The following is a 20,020-nucleotide window of genomic DNA, read 5'->3' as shown; positions in this document are numbered from 1 at the left end:
TTCCGGTGCACTTAATTTATATTTTAAATGTCATATTTGCCTTGTGTATGTTACCCTAGTTTAGGGGCCAGCAAACTTTTTCTTAGAGAATCAGGGAGTAATTATTTCAGGCTTGTGGGTCATACAGTCTCAGTTGCAGCTTACAGTTCTGGGTCATAGTGTGAAAGCAGCCACAGACAATATGTAAACAATTGGGCATAATTGTGTACTAATAAAACTTTATTTCCAGAATAGTGGTCAGCGTGTGGGCCAGTTTGCCAACCCCTGAGCTAGTTGACAGATACAAATGACATTAGAGTTATGAAATCTATGGTTGGAAGGAAGAATCTTTGAGATTCATAATTCATGTTTTAAAGGAACCTTGTAAATGTTATTGTCCAATCAACCCTTTGATGTTTGAAGCCACATATAGTATTGACCTGCTTCTCCTTAACCCACCATATCTGTGATTCTCAGGGATCTCAGTCAGGGATTCTTTCTTGAGGGAGCTCTCACTGCTTTTGTTTTAATGATCAGTTTTTCCGTTCGATTCTCTGCTACCACTTGGGTCTGGGCTGAGCATATCAATTTCATCTTCCACATATCAGTCTTTCATATAATTAAAGACTTTTTAGATTACTTCAGAATCATCTTAACTCCATTTTAAATTCATTCAACTTAATTCAACTGTGACTTTATGCTTTTATTTTTGCTGCCATGTTTCTTTGCTTGAAAGGATTGAATATGAGGCCATATATAGCCTCTATCCACATGTCACGTTCATGTTTTCTCCATAATCTAGTCCTTCATCCACTAATTTGTTCCATTTTATCAAGATTCCTCTCAAAGTATGGAGCTAGGAGCTGAAAGTGATATTGACTAGTGACTTGATAAGTAAGATCTGTTGTGTAGGATCGAGATCAACGATTCCCAACCTTTTTGGCACTAGGGACCATTACTCCTTTGATCCGATGATCTGAGGTAGAGCTGAGGAGGTGATGCTAATGCTGGGGAGCGCCTGAAAATACAGGTGAAGCTTCACTTGATCCCTTGCCGCTCCCCTCCTGCTGTGTGGCCCTGTTCCTAACAGGCCATGGACCAGTATCATTACTATATGGAAGCTTTGAGAACCTTTTCTTTTTCTGTGGTGTTGCAAGTTTATAATACTAGGCCTTTTGTGTGTCTCTTTTAATCTTTTGTTCTGGGTTGAGTACCCCTGATCTAGATACTGTACTTTTATTAATATACTTTTATTAATATAGCTTAAGATGGCAGTGACTTTTTTAGTAGTTACATCATATCATTTACTTGTGTTAAACTTATTGTCAAATAAACCTCTGAGCCCTTTGCATTCATATTTCTGTTAAGCCAGTTTCCTATTTTTTTATCTTTATATTGTTAAATTAATATTTGTAAACTAAGGGCTAAAAAGCATTACAACTGAAGAAAAGAGTTATGAATCAGCAAATATATATGTTAGAAAGCATCTTTGCTGTATAACTTCATTGCATGGAGAATTATCACATTGCGTTTCTCACGACATGGAAATTCTATGTTAGATAAGAGTCATATGGGAAGCCCAAGATAAGAGTCACATGGGAAGCCCAGTGTCCTCCTCTCAGCCCTTCTGCAGAGGGCATCTCTGGCAAACCCCTTAGCTATGGAAGAATTTGAGCAGTGCTAGGTGGGAAGGGAGCATGCCTCTGGGAGTATGACTCTGCTTAGTTGGTTTTAGTAGTCCAAAAAAAGGAGAAAAGAATCAGACAACACCACATTGTTTTAACACATAGTGAATAACTTTTTGGCATTTTTCAACACAATTTGTGGGATACTAAGTCGTTCTTAAGCTTAGGAATTTGTCTAGAATCAGCCTATAAAATGGTGTGCATTCTTCTTATTAGTAATAACTTTTTGTATGTATTAAATATGTTTATCACATATTGATTAGTTTTGTTTTTTGTTTTTCTCATTTTAAATTAGATTTGTACTTTTACACAGTTAAAGAATCAAATATTTCTATAAGATTGATAACTAATAGCATTCCCCTGATCCTGGTCTCCATTTTACCTCCTCCACACAACCACTTTCACCCCTCCCCTTTTGTTGATTATCTTGATTATTCTTAAGTGTTTTCTAAATACTGAGCTCCTAAAGTTACTTTTAGGTTTTAAATTCTGGATCTTCTACCACTGAAGATGAAGATTTAGCTCATTCTCTCTGCCTCCTGCAAAATAAACATCTTTTCTCCTTCCACTTTCCCAAAATGGGTATATAGTAATTTGTCAATATTCAGTGTTAAGTCATTTAATTATCTTATCAAAAGTATGGCTGAACCATCTATTAAGCTCGAATTACTTTTTCTTTTCTGTGTAACTTGAAGATGGTAATTCTCTTTTGTTTTTGACTGTTTACTTTTCTATGTCTTTTTAACTAACTCATTCCCAGACTTTTTGTCTATTGTCTGAATCTTCTTTTAAGACCTTGAACTATATTAGGTGTTCTATCAGTTTCATCTTCTTGACAAGAGTCTTTCCAGGAAACGTCTGATCTATCATAATCTGATTGGTTCTTCTCAACACTGATGCACAATCGACAACCTAGAATCATCTGATTATTTACTAATTTTAGAGGTTCATTTTGCTCTCTCCCATGTAGGCTCCATTTCCTAAATTTCATGGCTGCTTACTTGGTTAATTTCTCCTTTTGGTAGGGCACACCTCCGGCAGCTTCCTGGGAAAAAGGATGCTTTTATTTTTATTTTTTAAAAAGACCTTTCATATTTTAAAAATGTATCTATTTTGAGAGCATTTGAAATGTTGTTCCCCTGGCATATGTCAAGTCAAATAAACTCTTATAAAAAAATTAAAAAATGTATTTATTTTACTTCTACACTTTTGATCATTTAGATTGGCATAGTACCTAGTTTGGAATAATTTAACTTCACAATTTTGGAGTTATTGCACCATTGTCTTCTTATGGCATTGCAGTGGAGAAGTCAGAAATTGTTCTGATTTCTGATTCTTTTTACTATATGGAAGCTTTGAGGACCTTTTCTTTTTCTGTGGTGTCGCAAGTTTATAATAATAGGCCTTTTGTGTGTCTCTTAATCTTTTGTTCTGGAAACCCAGAGAGCTCTTTCAATCTAGAAATTCTTTTTTTTCTGGGAAATTTTCATGAATTATTTTGTTAGTCATTTCCTCTTTTTCGTTTTCTGTATTTTCTCTTTCTGAAAACTCTTGTATTTGGTTTTGAACTTCCTGGGCTGCTCCTCTAATTGTATCTTCCCCCATCCCCCTACTTTTCATTTTTGTTTATTTGCTGTATTTCTGGGAGATTTCCTAAACTTTATCTTCCAGCCCTTCTATTGAGTTTTATCATTTCTGGCATCATTATTTAAAATTTTCCAAGAGCTCTCTTTTAGTTCTTTGTTCTTTTCTGAAATAGTGTCTTGTTCTTTTTTAATGGTTGCACTATTTTATGTCTTTAAGAGTATTAATAATAGATTTTTTAAAAAGGTTTTTCTCTAGTGTAGTCTGTTTCTTCCAAGTTGCTTTTCTGTTTGTTAAGCTGCTTTTCTATTTGTTTTTGTCTTTATAATAATTCACTGGCCTTCCTTAACTGTTTGGTAATTCCTGCTCTTCTGTTCATGTTTAGGACTAGTGGACTGAAAACTGCTTGGAAGTTCTGAGTATGTGAGTGGCTTTTGTTTACTGTGCACTTGAATGATCTAGGTGGGCTCTTTAGTTTGGGAACCTTTTGTGTCAGTATCTTACGGTTTTTTGAGCTGGTCATATTTCCCAGAGAAGACTTTTCCAGACTGTTTTCTGGGGGCATGAAATTCTGGCTGCTAGATTTCTGAGTGCTTAAAGGGAGATAGTGGGAGAAGGTGGTTTTTGACCTTCATTCTGTACGTGCTCACCTGATGCGCTGTTTTCATTCCTGTTTCCTGCCTTCAGTTGTGCCTGTGGCCCCCCAAGTCCAGACACCCCTCTTTTCTACTGTACCCAGAGAATACCCTTCCAGTTATTTACTGGGGTAAAGATGGGCAATGAGGCGAGTACCTGGATTTTGAGTGTCTTCTAAGCAGACTTTCAACCAGTTTTCCATATTTTATCTCCTGTCTTTCAGTTCCACTCCCACAGGTACCTGTATTTATAATTCCTGAGGCTGAAGGGATTCTGTGTAAATTGGGTCTTATCTCTCCTTTCTTCACAGCTAGGATTCAGTTTTCTTAGGTATCGTAAGTGTCTTTACCTCTTGAGCATCTGCTTTTTAGCTTTCAAAATCTGATTCTCTCATCTCCTCTTCTACCTACTATTGTTATTTTATAATTTAAAGGGAGAAAAAAACCCAAACCAAACTTCTTTACTGATGTTTTAGAGGGATTTAAGTAAGAGCAAAAGCAGATGTGTGTGTTTACTCTGCTGTCTTTACCTGGAGCTGATTAGTTATGTTTTAACAGAAGTTTTCTATTATCCCTTTTTTTCCCCCTATAACTCAAGAGATGACTTAACATGTTTACTGTATTTTACCCTGATCAACTATCACAGGAGGAAGTGAGGTGAGGCAAACTTGGAATTTCGTTGTGCACTCATGTTAGCCCCAGATGACCACAGCTGCCTTTTCTACACACTCTCTTAGAATCCTGCTCAGGATTAATATTAAGCTAATTGCTCTATAGTTTGAGAAATCTTTTCTTTCAAGCTTCTTGAAAATTCAGATGTCTTCTGGCAGCTCTCCTATTCCTGCTGATCATTCTAAGGTTCAGTCTCATTTATAAGTTGCCTTTGTAAGTGGGGTGTAATTAGCCTGGGCTAGGAGACTTGAAACTCATTTAGTATCTAGGTCAACCATATCACTTTACGGATTGGGAAGCTGAGGTGCCCTGAGATGGAATAGATTTCCTAATATCGTAGAGGTAAATGGTTGAAAAAGAGGACTTGAGTCTAGATCTGCTGACCTCTCGCCAATGTTCTTCCCATGGTACTATACCCTGGGTTCATTCTTACCAAGGTCTGTTAGTTTTACTCTGTTCCATGACCTCTGAATACAGTTTTAACTTGAGAGCCACACTGAAGGTATAGTGAGTGTATGCTTTTGCTCATGAGGGATTTGATCATTGGCCTTGGGTCAGTGCAAATAAATGACCTCCACTGGGAGAATTTATCAGCTCATTTCCTATGTATATAGTATCTAAAGAAGAGGATGTGAAGAATTAACATAAATTTTTCTTAAATACATTCATGCTGTTAGAAAGTGCATGTATTGTGATTCTGTTGTAATCTATTTAATTTGAACCATTCTGAACTGACTGTAGTGGCCTTCTGTTTGGGCCAATGAATCTCCACTTTTAAGTTCAATTTTCTGAGGACTTTGACTACCTGTACAACAGATAATAGCCATTGCTGAGAAATTTCCCTCTAGTCTCTCTTATTATTAGAATAGTTATCTTCTTGGTTTGTTATACATATCCTCTATGAATTAGGTTGTGTAGATACAGTCTTATAGTGGTAACATGTAAAAGAAGGCATATAATTATCTGAGTGAAATAAAAAAAGCCTCTTCTATTCAGGGGACGGTGTGTGGGCACTCATACTCGTTTTCTTAATACCCCAGGAAGACTAAAGAAAGATTCATGAACTTTCTTAAATTAGAAAGTATGGCCATGAGCTCTTGTCATTGCTAAATTGAGTTGATGACAGTTTCTTTGTACTATTTTATAATCCTCTAGAGCTAATTTTTACCATTAGCCCTATGAAGCAGCATGGCAGAGTGGGAAGAATTTATGCATTAAATTCAGTTATGCTTTAAATCCAGTTATATTTGGAATGTGCCATTTGCTACCTATGTGGTCATGGGAGAATTATTTAACCTTTCTGAGTCCTAATTTCTTTAGCTGTCTGTGAAGATTAGAAATTATATATGAAGACCCTAGTATGGTGCCTAGTATTAAGTGGACGATGAATAAATGATAATGGTTATGGTTTTTGTTATATGTATGTACATACTGTTTTGTTCCTTGTATATTCTAATTTTATCTTTTGATTCTATATTTTAAAAGCCATGTAATTTTAAACTTAAATGTAATTATGGATTTTTCATCTTTGACAATGAGAAATACTGCATTTTGGGGTAATTTGCATCTAGAAATATTTTAAAGAGTTGCTTCATTATTTTGAAATTAAATAATTTTGAATCTTGGAGAAACACATTTGTCAGAAATTGGGTCAGCAGAACTTTATGTTGAATTGATTTTTAAGTAACAAACATGATATCGTATATGAGGATGTATTTTAGTCTAATTGAATATACACATCTATGATAGAAATTTTTTTTTTTTTGGACAGAGTATTTCAGTAACATTAAGTAGTCTTTCTTCTTATCAAACATTAATTCAAAAATTAAAGCTAAGTCTTTGAACATTCCATTTTCTACTTAGATATTTCTGTTAGGCTTGAATGGTGGTTCATTGTTATATTTTCCAATGAACAATGGTATAATATTTAATTTTAGCTTTAAGGTAAAGGAACTAAATTGTTTTAAAATAATTGGACATTTTTCAGTTATTTTGGCTAAATCAGTTATGAAGTGGTTAAGTTTGTAGCCTTGCTGTTATGTCACTTGTATTTGTGTTTTATCACTTGCTACAACAACTCCATGAAGAATATAGAGCAGGTGGCAGCAGCTTTCCTTTACCACTGAGACCATAGAAGCACTGATAGGAAGTTAGTGGAAGTGCTAGGATTAGGAAACCATTCTCCTGAATCAAAGCCAAATATTTTGTCTGCTGAACCGTGCCGGATGTTACAGGTGAAAGTATTCTAGTGAGCAAATTGCTGTTCATAGATATTTTAGGGGACTGACTCACCTGATGTTTAAATCTCTGATATACCTTAATTTTCTAACCTTTTAAATACAGTTAATGTAAGTATTAGTGATTCATATTTATTGGTATCTTTTTATTACCCCTCTTTTTCCCCTCAGGCACAGAACATTAGCCTAGGCAATAATAAAGTCTACTTTTCTGATTTCAGCTGTCCCTTTTTAGGTTTTTAATTGTTTCCTTCTTTGACGTTTATTTAAAAATTGATGCTAGGCTTTCTAATTAAAAAAAACAACAACAGAGCTTTTATTTGAAGAAACGAAGGAACTTGTATGACAGAAAAACACAGAAAGGATATGAACAATTTAAAGAGAAATAGTCCTGCTACTACTAGTAATGATAATAGTATCATGTGTATTTTTTGCCAGGTACTGTCCCTAAGTGCTTTATATGTATACTAACTCATTTAATCAATTTTATAAATACTATCACCCTCATTTTGCTAGTGAGGCAGCGGAGAGACAAAGGTTAAGTAACTTGCTAAATACTTGCTACTTATGTAGCTAGTAAGTACAGACAGAAATGGGATTCAAACCCTGGCAGGCTGGCCTAAGGTTATACTTCTGATCAAGTATATGATAATGATTTCCTCTAAACAGAACAAGGACTACAAATTAGTACAAGAAATATCATTCTGTTAAATTGGCAGGTATTTAAAAAGCAATTTGGGAGAAGGTTATTTGTATTGGTGGGACTATTAATTGAAAAGTAATATGGTAGCACTCATGCATGAGTCTTAAAATATTTATATTCTTCGGTAATTCTACATCAAGCAATCTCTCCTAAGGAAATAATCCAGAAAATAAAAACGTTCCAGAATGTTCACCAATTATAATTATAATAGCGAAAGGACGGTTGTCCAGTTATGGAATAAATTTTTTTCCAGTGAATAGGATATTATGCAAACATTAAAAATTGTTTTTGAAGAATAATTAGTAATATGTAAAAATATTTATAATAAGTGAAAAAGTGCAGGATATAAAACTATGCAGTATGGTTCCAACTTTAAAAATGTATATGTATGGAAAAACAGGAAGAACATACAGTTAAATGCTAATAATTATTTCTGATGTGATTATGGAAAATAATCCTGGTATGATTAGTTTCATTTTTAAAAATTTTATGAAGTTTTTGCATTGGGAATGTAGTGTTTATAGCTCGAGGAAACCAAGTGACATAAAAGGAAAGCCTAAATGATGCCAATACCAGCCTTTACTACGAATAGTCATTAAATATTAGATTTGCATATTTCATAGTGTAAAAAGATAGATTACTGAACTTCAGATGGTTTTAGTTTAGATGTTATTAACTTCGGAAACTTTTTTGAAGTGAAACTTTTTGGATCAAAGAAAATTGATATTTTTTCCCTAAAATGTGTTCATTACAGTGATTGTTTTAGTGCTTCAGATTTGTTTCAGTTATGTTAGTAGAAGAAATGTTTATTGTTCTATCCTGTGGTACTTGATTTTTGAAAAATAACTTGTTGACAAAAATGACTGTCGGTGGTGGTAGTGAGTGGAGAGTGGGGAGAGGAGTAAGGATCGAATGCAAGGATACATGGGCTCGTTGGTACAGAATCAATTACTAATCTGTTTTACTGTCAGTTTTGAATACATAGTTGTAGTTTATAGCTTCTGGAGTAAAGAATTCAACTTTCATTTGTTTTGAAACATCTTTGAAGTTTAGTTCCTTAAACCTAAGATTTAAAAAATTTTAAAATACAAGTTTCTGTAAAAGTACAAAGATACAGGTTCGGTTGTCAACAAGTTCCCACGTTTTAAAATATATTTAAAAAACAAAAGACCAAACTACATTAGGGAATTGTTATTGAAACAGCTTTTCTGTGTGGTACATGTCCAAAAACATGAATAAATTGTTGATAACTGCATCAGTTTTATTAGCAGCTTATTTGTTCATAATGAAGCACTATAGTATTGCATGCTGTTTCCTTGATTAAAAAGGATTTGAATTGTAGCTTCTGGATGGAAAGGAATTGAGGAAATTCTTAGAAAGAAATTATTTCAGTTCTGTATTTATTTTTTAATTCCTTACCTGATTTCTAAATGTAATTTATGAATCAACTAAGGAATAATAATATAGAAAACAGTTTTATACAGAGACTTTATAGTAAGTTTTTAGTTAAAAAATGGTTCGACAGGAAATAATGATTATCTGTTTGTTGTACTTTGATATTTAATATACAGAGCTCAGTAGAAATCTTGATAGGAAGAAATGAATTTTTTTGCCCTTTAAAAATGGAGGATTAACAAGTGGGAGAAATGTTATGATGGGAAGTGTAGTGTAAATATTTAGCAAATTTGCTTCTCCATGTTGAGGTCTTTTCTTAGTGTTCTTAACTAAAAGGAAAAATCAAAACTATTGTAATTTTTTTTTTTTTTTTTGTCTTTTTCCAGGCTGAACTCACTGGAATCAAATGGCGTAGGTACAATTTTGGAGGGCACGGGGACTGTGGACCCATAATTTCAGCCCCAGCCCAAGATGACCCAATCCTGTTAAGTTTCATCCGATGTCTGCAAGCCAACTTGCTGTGTGTATGGCGCCGTGATGTCAAACCAGATTGCAAAGAGTTATGGATATTCTGGTGGGGAGACGAACCCAACCTAGTGGGTGTAATACATCATGAACTGCAGGGTAAGGTTTTGTTTGTCCTTAAAAATTATGTGCATGACATATTTTTTGAACAGTGGTAAATTCCAAAGATGTTATTAAGACTTGCCAAGAAGAAAAATCCAAGTGTTTAATGGGTGCGTCTCTCAAAGGAACATCATCACTTTCACCCTCTTCTTCCCACTCCCATTTTTTTCAAAGGCTCTTGTCCTTTCCCAGTCATGCTGGAAATCAGAACCTTGTGGCCATTATTACAAAAGGAAAGTATTGTGTCTCCTGGGTGTGTTGAGTTGGAAATGAGGCTAAGAGCCACTGTTTTAAAATGATAGTGAATTGTGATTAGCAAGTCAGTGAAACGAACAGAATTGTTCTTTCTTGGACTGTGGCTGTTGTTCATTGCCAGCAGAACCCTGGTGAAAAATTGTAAAGTGATAATGGAAACTTAGTGCAGGCTTTATTGGACAAAATTATGAGATGACATTGGCGAAGGGAAAGAGTAATAGAAAGGATTTGCCTAATTTTGGCGTAGCAAGTTTCCCTTTGTTTTGTTCCTGCTTTTTATGTAATTAGTTGATTCCAGGAAATATTTGTTCCAACGTTGCCTAATTTTTGACTTCAGATTATATCTGATACCTGGAAACTTTGAATTAATGTAGGAGTTTCATTATTCTAAGTTCTCCTGCAGATTTGTAACCAGAGAAAATTTTATCGGTACTCTGAATTTCTGGTAAAAGTTTTTACCTCTTTACCTAAACATTTCCATCTAGTATGCTAAGGAATTTTTCTGAATCAAGACTAATTCTGATCTTTAGTTAGAGTAGAGCATTAACTTTTTTTGACTTAGTCTCTTAGAGCCAACTTTTATTAGGTCCAAACTACTCTAAATTTTAATTCGTAGTTGAAAAATTTTAGATAGTGTTTGGAATGTTTTGTTAGCTGATATGTTTAATATTTTTTTAAGAAACCTTAACATATATTTGAGGGCCTCTTCTAAAGCCTGAAGGATTTAGAAGAGGCCCTCAAATATATGTTAAGGTTTCTTAAAAAAAGAAACCTTACTTCTGCTTTACACCTTCCTAGCTTTTCTCTGCAGCCACTTTTTATCTGTGATATCTCCTGCCACAACAGCCAGAGGGCAGTAAACCACAGTGGACTAATTGAGCTGTTGACCTTATAGTCTATTTGTCTATTCAACTCTAATTTTTAGAGTATTTGATATATAAATTTAAGAACCCATTCTGGATAAGAATGCTTACTTAGCTGGATAATCAGCAAAATCTCAAAACTTATGTATCATATCTCAAAGCTTATTTTATGTAGTTAGCAGTGAACTCAAGTAAAATTAAACATCTGGATTCCATTTATCAGAATTTTAAAAATAAAATACCTCCTAGAAGATACTTATAACATTTACATTTGTTCATTTAAGTATCGAAATATATATTTTTGTTGGTTTAAAAATTTTTACACATGTAGTAGAGGAATATAGCATTTTTGTTTGTTTTAGTTTCTTCTTTAATTTTGATGATTGTTTTTGCCTCTTGATCTCTTAATTTCTCTACTCCACATTGATCCCTTGTTGTTTAACTTTTTGGTCTGGTACAAGATTTGTTAGCACAAATCAGTATTTTATAACGATAATGATACCAAACCCAACTGTTAATTTGGCTCATTTAGTTGAGGTATAGAGGAAAGTATATTTAACTATACCAACAAAGCACATGATCAGGGTTCTTGGAAATAGCTTATTATTTCTCATGGACTTCATTAAAAAGTTAACAAAAAGATGTAGGCTATTTAAATGTTTCATAGTTGCCTTACATTGTATATGTAGATTCATTAATGTATTAAATATTTTTATGGTAAAGAATTAAGCAAAGATTAACTTTTTAAGTTGTTTTTGTAAGTTACAGAAATACTACATTTTAATTGGAAAAGTAGGAAAACAGAACTGCCAGATGAAGAGAACAAAGAAATAAAAATCCTGAAGTCTAAAACAGAGTTTTAATATTTGGTGTTTTTATGTATAAATGAAATTGTTATCATACTGTTTAGTAACTCAGTCCATTTCCTTAACAGTATATTGTGAATGTTTTCTCATGAGAATAATTACTTTATTTTTATTTTCTTTCCTACTGAGTCCAAAAACTGTGTAAACCGTTTATTCCTTTGTGTGCCACCAGGAAAGTATTACAGTGAAGGAACAATCATAACTCCGTTAAGTATACCTACTCTTTTTAATATGTTGAATTTATGAAAGTTATTAGATCGAAACGTGAAATTCCATTTTTGTAGATAAAAGTGGCTACAAAGGGTAATTTTATATGGTTCAACTTAATATTAGAAAATATTCGAAACTTAATTAGAACAATGGGGGCATAAAGACAACTTTGTTTCAGGTGCGAGAGAATTTGACAGGCAGAGCAACTATAAAAAAAATGAAGGACACGAAGGAAGTATCTTAATTGGTAGTCATGCAAATCGAGGATATTTTAGAATCTATTTTATTCTCTACTAATATATGTAAGAGTCATTTCATTTTGGGTGAAGTAAGTTTTAGCAGAATGCTGTTAAGCACGATGGTACTATTATTTGTAACATTCCTTTTATAGGGATATTTTACTTACTGTTCCTTAAAATGCTTTTAAGTTGTTATTAGGTATTTCACTTTGTCTTTGCAATATACCCCAAATAGCGTGCTACTAAGACACCTGACGATCAAGTGTAATACCCAAGCAATCATCTCTAGATTTAAACGTATAAAGTTATCCCTAAAGAGAATAATCCTGTAGAATACACATGAGTTGGTTTTGTAATATTAGACATTTTTTTCTTAAATGTTTGAACATTTATAAAATAGTCTGAGTGAAGACTAAAACACAATTATAGCCTTTCCCCGTCACTTGGATAAACACTTTGGGCTCTTGTATGAGAAACTGGTGTTTATATCGTGTGGCATAGTGATTCATAGAATGGGCTTGGGTTTGAATTCTTGCTTGGTTATTTGCTAGCTGTGTATTCTTGGTTAAGTTATATAATTTAGTGGTGCCTTGGTAAATTGGGTTGTAAGGATAAAAAAAAGTTAAAGTACTTAGAATAGTACAGAGAGCAGTCTATAATTGTTAACTATTGCTGCTGCTACTATAATGACAATAATTAACTCATACATCAACATTAAAACATTTTATTATTTTTTTAAATAATTGGTCTGTTCTGGATTACATTCAGTGCTTGCTAATGTTTGTCAGATATTAATTTTTAAAGTTATACTTTTAGGTTGAAGTAATCATGCTTTGAAGTAATCATGATCGCTTTAAAAATGGGATGACCTTTAGTTCCAGAACTAATGCGTAAGTGTTCGTAAACTTATAATAAGACCACTGTGAGCCTTAGTGCCAAGGGTTGATAACCTTTTTGGTTTCTCTTTTGTTTATTGATTCAGCCTCTGTTAGGCAAGGTCTGTAATCAGTCCTGGGTGTGTAAAATGAGTCCTTATCTTTAAGGAGCTCACAGTCTTATTGGAGTAGCTAAATGAATCCATAATTGTGATACAGTGGAGTAAGCTGTATATCATTAAGTTATGGGATCCTGCAGAACCATCAGATTCAGCCTTGAGGAACAAAGGGTAGGGAGCTGATCTGGAAGCTTAGAGTTGGCGAGGTCTGAGGTGAGTCTTACAGGATAAGTAGGAGTTATCTTGGTTGGAATGGAACTTGTCCTAGTCAGAGGAAGTAGCCTGTACAAAGGGACTGCAGGCAGTGAACAAATTGTGGGGAGAGCAGGTTTGCCTGGAGCTTTGGGTATGACTGAAATAGTCAGGGAGACTGAAAGTGGAATGGTGGGGCAACACACTGAAGTAAGCGTGAGGAATTTGGACTTAATACATTTTGAGGAATTGTAGGTTTATAACCAGGAAACAAAGAATTAGGAAGTTATACACAAAATGAATGTGAGCAGAAAGACCTTAATATTATAATAAATTGTTTTTTTTTCTAAATTGAGCTATGAACTTAAACATTCTGTTTAGGATACAGATTTATTTAAATTTAAAAATACCAATGGACTATGTTCTGAACTTTATACTACTAGTCTGCCAGTTTTATTTTATTATAACTTTGCCCATTTTGCTTGACTAAATTTTTCCCAAATTTTCACTTTGAATTTTGGAGGTTAATACAGTATGGCAAATTGACTTCTCCTAATCAACCAAACAAAATCAGTTTATAAACACAATCTTTTGGTCACTTCATTGCCTATTTGTCAGTGGTGGCAAGACTTGCAATCTTGAAACCCAAAAATATGACAGAGAGCAAGTATAGACTTCTAGGGACTGGCAATAGAGTCTAGTATGTACTTAATAATGTTTGTTGAATGAATGAATCAGTGAATAAATGGAACCTATCTTATATGGTTCTAACGTAACATAGTACTGTATTCTTAGAAAGTCGACTTATAATAAATATACATAAAATTTTACATGATTTGATAATGTGAGGAATTTGAAAACTAGTTAAAATTGGCATTACTTCTGTTTTTAATTTCTAAGTAGGTAGAAATATCCATTTTATTTTCTGTATGTTCTGTAGAGAAATTCAGCTGTAAATATGCATTGCATAATTTCGAAATTTAATTTATTTCTGTTATCACTTTAACTTTTGATTAAGATTAATGTAAACTATAATGGGACTACACCTGTCCACCTCTAAAAAATAGTTGTCCCAATATCAGTATTAGAAGTCTTAGGAATCAGCTTTACTGTCAGCACAGGGGCAGAATGGCAGTTGTTAGTCCTTGTCATGTTTAGAGTATTGCTTTTTTCCATTTTTCATAGTGCTCCCACCTATGCCAGGGGATGTGGGCCCTTGCAGAAAACATCATTACATAATAGAGTGCTAAGAAAAATGGATCAGGTGTTCTGACTGTGACCAGTGTAAGATAATTTAAGACACTCATAATACTATTGTTTATACCACTGAACTGATTGCAAGCCTCTGGAAGAAAAGGTGGGTACTTTATAGGCATGGGGGAAAGCTACGAGAAGAGAGTAGAGAGCCAGTTTGCCAATATTATAACCTGTATGATTGCAGTCTTTAATCTCAAATGATGGGATTGATGTAACCTTGTTTAAATATCTCCAAAGAAGGACCTAACTTCTGCCCCTCGACTATGTATTTTGAAAAATATTTTCATGCGTATATGCAAAACCTTTTCTTTTTGTCTAAACGATTTGAAGGGAATTTTTAGACTTCATAATTTTTTTTTACCCCTAAATACTTCAGCATGTAATTCCTATGAGAATGTGGGACATTTTCCTAAAGAACCCTTATTATGTCATCATACTTAAGAAATTTAACATTAGATAATTAAATTATCTAATATTCAGTCTTTATCCAGATTCCCTCATGTCCAACGATGCCTTCTGTAGCCTCCCCTGCCCCAGTCTAGGATCCAGTTAAAGATAGCACATTGATTGCATTTAGATGTCTTGTCTCTTAGGTCTCCTCTAATTTAGAGCGTTCCTCAAGTTGTCTTTTTTGCATGTCCTTCAATGATGTTGATGTTATATTTGAAAGGAACAGTTAGGTTGTACTGTCAAATGTTCCATATTCTGAATTTGTCTAATTGTTTCCTAATAATCAGATTTATTTATTTTTGTTTATTTGTTTGTGTATTTATTTTTATGCCTCCAGCACCTGGTCTTCCTAGGTGGTCTCCCATCCAAGTACTAACCAGGCCCGACCTTGCTTACTTTTTCATGATCAGATTTAGGTTAGACATTTTTGGCCAAAATATTGACTAGGTTATATGTACTTTCTGTGGCATCACATCAGAGGCACATCATGTCAGATTGTCCCAATATAGATCCTACTAAGTTTGATTACTTGGTTTAGATAGTATCTGCCAGATTTCACCAGTGTGTAGATACCCTTTTACTTTTCTGTAATTATTAAGTAAATTGGGGTTAAACTTTGAGACTGTGTGAATGTCCTTTTCTCCTATAACTTGTCACTCAGTCCTGAGGAAAACTCTTACTTTAAGCCTATTTAAAAACAACAGAAAACGCTTTGAACTACCTGCTTTTGTAAAAGCAGTGAAAAGGTCAAATGAAGACTATGTTCTTAAGTTACAGGAAAGTTGTTATTTTTGACTAAATGAAATGAAATAATTTTAATCAACATTATAAATGAGTTTATTCTCAATTGAAATGAAAAGTTTGCTTTCTATAAAAGTAACAACCCTTTTATATATACAATTGGCAGGAATGAAATTACCTCTAGGTAAAAGATTAGTTTGAAAATTTTTTCTAAAGAGAAAATCTGGTCCCTGACTTTCCACCCTGTTTTTATATCTGTTTTTTCATTATTGGTGGTCAATTTATGATTCATTGAAATTAATCTCTAAGTCAGAAGTTTTTTAATTGTTTGGATTTATTTATTTTTCTAGTATAAAATTCTGGTGATTTTAAAAACAGGTGAATTATATCATTCTAGATTTGTAGTATTTAATGTATCAACACTTACATGGAGGTGTTATTATATGGCATTAATAATTCTTGAGATTAATGCGATGTACTTGAAAAGTAAATTTTACTTTAGCTTTTATATCTGTTACTTTGTAGATAATAATAGAATAAAAATACATTTGTATTTCATGAGAAACAAGCACATTTAGGGAAAATGCATGCCCAGTGGTAACTGGTAAATAGCTAGTTCTAAATAGTTTCTGAATTATTCAAATCTTGACATAAAATTTTTGATTTTTAAAATAACTGCTATTTCTGTTTCCTGTGTTCAGTTTGGAAGAATTAGTTTGCTTCAGCTGTAAAACAGTCATAGTTTTCATTGTATGACGATTACCCAAATGATTGTATTGTATACTTACTGAAATACTAGATTTAATAGAAAATTATAAATTGTATCCTTTAAAGAGAAAACAAAATACTTATTAAAACTTTGCTAAGCAATAAATTTATATTATAAAATTATAGTAAGATCATAATGACTTCAAATTTTCTCATATGAAGAATAGAAAAAGACCTAATGGATTAGATAGAATTATTAAGCTAAATGTGCTTGAAATTGAGAGAACAAGCTAAAGTCTAACTTTTGAATGTAAATAAAATCGATGTGTTACCACAGGCAATTTACTGAACCATGTAATTAGTTTTTTATATGAAAAATAAGACATTTATACTGAGATTGTAGTGAAATAGCATGTAAAGGGCTTGTGTTCTAATGAAATGAAAATTAAACAGTTGGTAAAAATTATAATTTAAAGATTGTCGCTTTAGGGAAGAGTTATATCTGATCAGTTGATTTCGAAGGATGGGGAGATTTATGTTTTGGTAGGTATAGGCATTATGGTCTAATATTTTTACATTAACATAAAGTCACTGCCACCCATAACAAGCCCGATCCCGTCTGATCTCGGAAGCAAAGCAGGGCTGGGCCTGGTTAGTACTTGGATGGGAGACCACCTAGGAAGATCAGGTGCTGTAGGAGTAAAAAATAAAAAAAAAAAAATAAGAGATTGTAAGCTGACAAGGTCCTTGCAGTCTGTGAGGTCAACCAAGGGTTGCCTCGTCCCCCCTTCCCCTCCAAAAATATATATAAAGTCACCTACTTGTATAAAGGAAACCTAAGTAAACTCTCATTAATGAGGTATTAAAATTACCACTGGAGCAAGTAGAGTTGAAAATTAACCTAAAGCTAGGTAAACTGTTATTTGGCATTGTATAATTTTTTGCCCTTGATATGTAAATAATTTTAGTGATGAATACATTTTGTTAGAAATATAAATATTTAGTTTGGCAATTTTAAGGATAGCCTGTTTGAGTCCCCCTCCCTTCATTTGTGCCTATGTTATCTCAAAATCTTGTTTTTTAATAGATAACTTTAAGATTTAGGTGAGATTCTTGTACCTGAAGGTGGTTATAAAGATTTTTTTGCCCAGTAAAACAATTTCTTTATTTTATTTCGTTGATGTAAGAATCTGAATGTGGTAAATTGGATAAAAGGTTTAAGTATTAGTAGACTTGAAGGACCTAATTAATTAAAGAAAACATATGTTTGAACATTAAAATTGAATGGCAGAGATACAAAATTAGATATACAGAGAAAAGCAACTCTTGCTACAAAATTTACAAGCAAATTTATTGCTGACATGTTCAGATGACATTAGATCAGTCTTACTGTTTAGAGTATTTTATATTGGAGGTAGAATAAAAAGTCCCTAAAGTAAAACTGTTTTTTTTTTTTAAGGAAGGAAGATTGGAATACTCTTTGTGGGTTTTCAATGAGAGTACTCAGTGTCCTCTTCTAGTTATACTGTTGAAATTAGCATACCCAAAGGAAAACTGAAGCTTAGAAAAAGTTCATAACTTCGTCATGTCTCTAGTCGTAGTGAAACCCAAATCCATATTTTGTACCTTTTAAAATTGAAACCATTTTTGGCTGTGAAGCTATATATAACATGAAATGTTGTGATTGTGCCATATAAAATGAGTAAATCAACTTTTCCAAACTTTTTAAAATAAAATCTACATAACTATTACAATTCTATTTATATCAAATCGAATATTTTCAGTACATACCAAATCGATAACAGGAAAGTAAATAAAATAAATAAAAATAGTTTTGGAGTCATAAAAACTTGACATAAATACAATGCGATTGAATATCTAGACGATATAAAATTAGCATTTGCTTTTATAAAGTATCTTATTGAGGTAATTGAAAAGCTAGAATTAGGTATCTTTTGTCATAGAAGTATTTTTCCCCCCTCTCTTTTCTTTTTATAGATCTATTGTTATTGTCCTAGATCTTGAAAAATCAGAAATATCTAGTAACTATTTGGATAACTAATCAGAACAGGGTAACTGTTGGGTAAAGCAGGAGGTGGTTGCTGAGGCTGCCATTTATAGTTACGTTACAATTGTTTTGGACCTATTGAAAGTATAGTAGCCTAAACCAATTAATGTTCATGAATAATAATTTGAAAAAGCATTTTCAAATGGTTTCTATTTTGTTTTTATAATGCTTGAGCACATGATAACTGCAACTTGATATAAATAAACTCAGCCATGAGCATCACTAGGAGCTAAGAGTTTTTATTCTTCTGAAAAAATATTTTAAAGGTAAAAACACATAAGCTTCTCTCCTCCCCCAAAAGATCTGAACACTTTATAAATTTGTGTTAAACACTAAAGAATTATGGAATTGGATTCTGGTGCTTTAAGTATTTCATGACTAAGCTGTTGTCCTGATGTTACCTGAAGAGATTCTCGTTGAATATCATTATAGCTATAGTAAGTGTTTGATAATTTTCTTTAACGCTCCATCTATGTAAATATTTTTGAACAATTTTCCACAAGTACTGGGCCCCATACCTATTTCTCATAAACCCGACATTGATAAAATGCACTCTTTGTATAATTGGGTCTTATTTTGATCCTGGCTCTTTCATATTGTGATTTGGCAGTGAGTTCAACAGAATAAGCATTATCCTCTTGAGGCCCATCTAGGATTGAACTAAAGGGCTTCTACAATATCCACATGATCATACAATTAGTTCTTTTTTTTCTTTTTGTGCTGTGATAGTGTAACTGAATATGAGCTGGTTGCCAGGGTATTGTGGTAGAATAATACTCTGCATCTTGTAGTTAATCATGCAGCAGAACCAACTTGATTAAAAAAAATTTAAGAGTAAGATAAAAATTAGATGAAAATGAAGTGTCTTTGTATCGAAAAAGATTGTGTGTATACAATGGTAAAATGAAGGTTAGAGTGTTCACGGTTCTCTTATTAGTAACCTCTTCCTATTTAATGTTATATGTAAAATATCTTCCATTTTACAAATTACTTTTATTTGTGACATTGCTAGTCTTGGGGGTGGGGGGTAGGTAAGACTTTTTGCTAATCTTCTTGAAGCCTTTCTGACATGAGTAGGAAATAAGTAGACATTTGTGGAATGACCGCTTGAATAAGGGAAGTGTAAATCTCACCAAGATGGAATCTCTTCATATTGTGTCACAACAATAAAGTAATGTATGAAAGATGTTTTAAAACAATCTTTAAGCTTTATAAAGTGTTATCACTGCTTTAAGATTATTTTATTTTTTCACAGGTTATCTTGGACTTATTTGAGTTTAAGCAATTTTGATGTTTGCTATTATTAGAGGGCATGTTAATCACATTGAAATGTATTCAGTTTAAAAGAAAAATTTAGGTACTCTCAGTTCAGTTTCAGGCAATAACATTTTAAATTTATTTTAAAAGTAGTCTACCAGATAATAATGGAAAAGGAAAGGCTACCTACCTTGGTATCTTTGGACAAATTATATAAAACTCTAATTGTTTAGGAAGGAGATAACATTTGTTGACAATGGCTCTTATGGGAAAAATATCATGTCATTTATTGGTTTCACGAAGAGCGTAACAGTGGGGGCTCTTGATTTGAGTAGCAAATGTGGCTGGGACAGTTATCCCTATTGCTACAGTAAAGGCTTCATGAACTAGAAATCCGCCGGAG

At 33.1% G+C, this 20,020-nt stretch overlaps 1 protein-coding gene and 1 pseudogene across 2 annotated transcripts in view; both read left to right on the top strand.

Moving 5' to 3' along the window:
• The window catches only part of MED13L (mediator complex subunit 13 like), a 262,490-nt gene that overhangs the window by 19,446 nt on the left and 223,024 nt on the right, over window positions 1–20,020 (top strand). For both annotated transcript variants that reach the window (XM_011355833.2, XM_023528246.1), the window contains exon 2: window positions 9,276–9,514. In XM_011355833.2, the coding sequence (XP_011354135.2) occupies window positions 9,276–9,514 (239 nt within the window). The remainder of the gene's footprint in view (window positions 1–9,275; window positions 9,515–20,020) is intronic.
• On the top strand, window positions 16,873–16,992 carry LOC111737067 (annotated as a pseudogene).

Source organism: Pteropus vampyrus, unplaced genomic scaffold, assembly GCF_000151845.1.
Source record: "Pteropus vampyrus isolate Shadow unplaced genomic scaffold, Pvam_2.0 Scaffold23, whole genome shotgun sequence".
In the NCBI taxonomy this organism is placed as follows: domain Eukaryota; kingdom Metazoa; phylum Chordata; class Mammalia; order Chiroptera; family Pteropodidae; genus Pteropus; species Pteropus vampyrus.
This window is presented reverse-complemented; position numbering and strand designations above follow the sequence as displayed.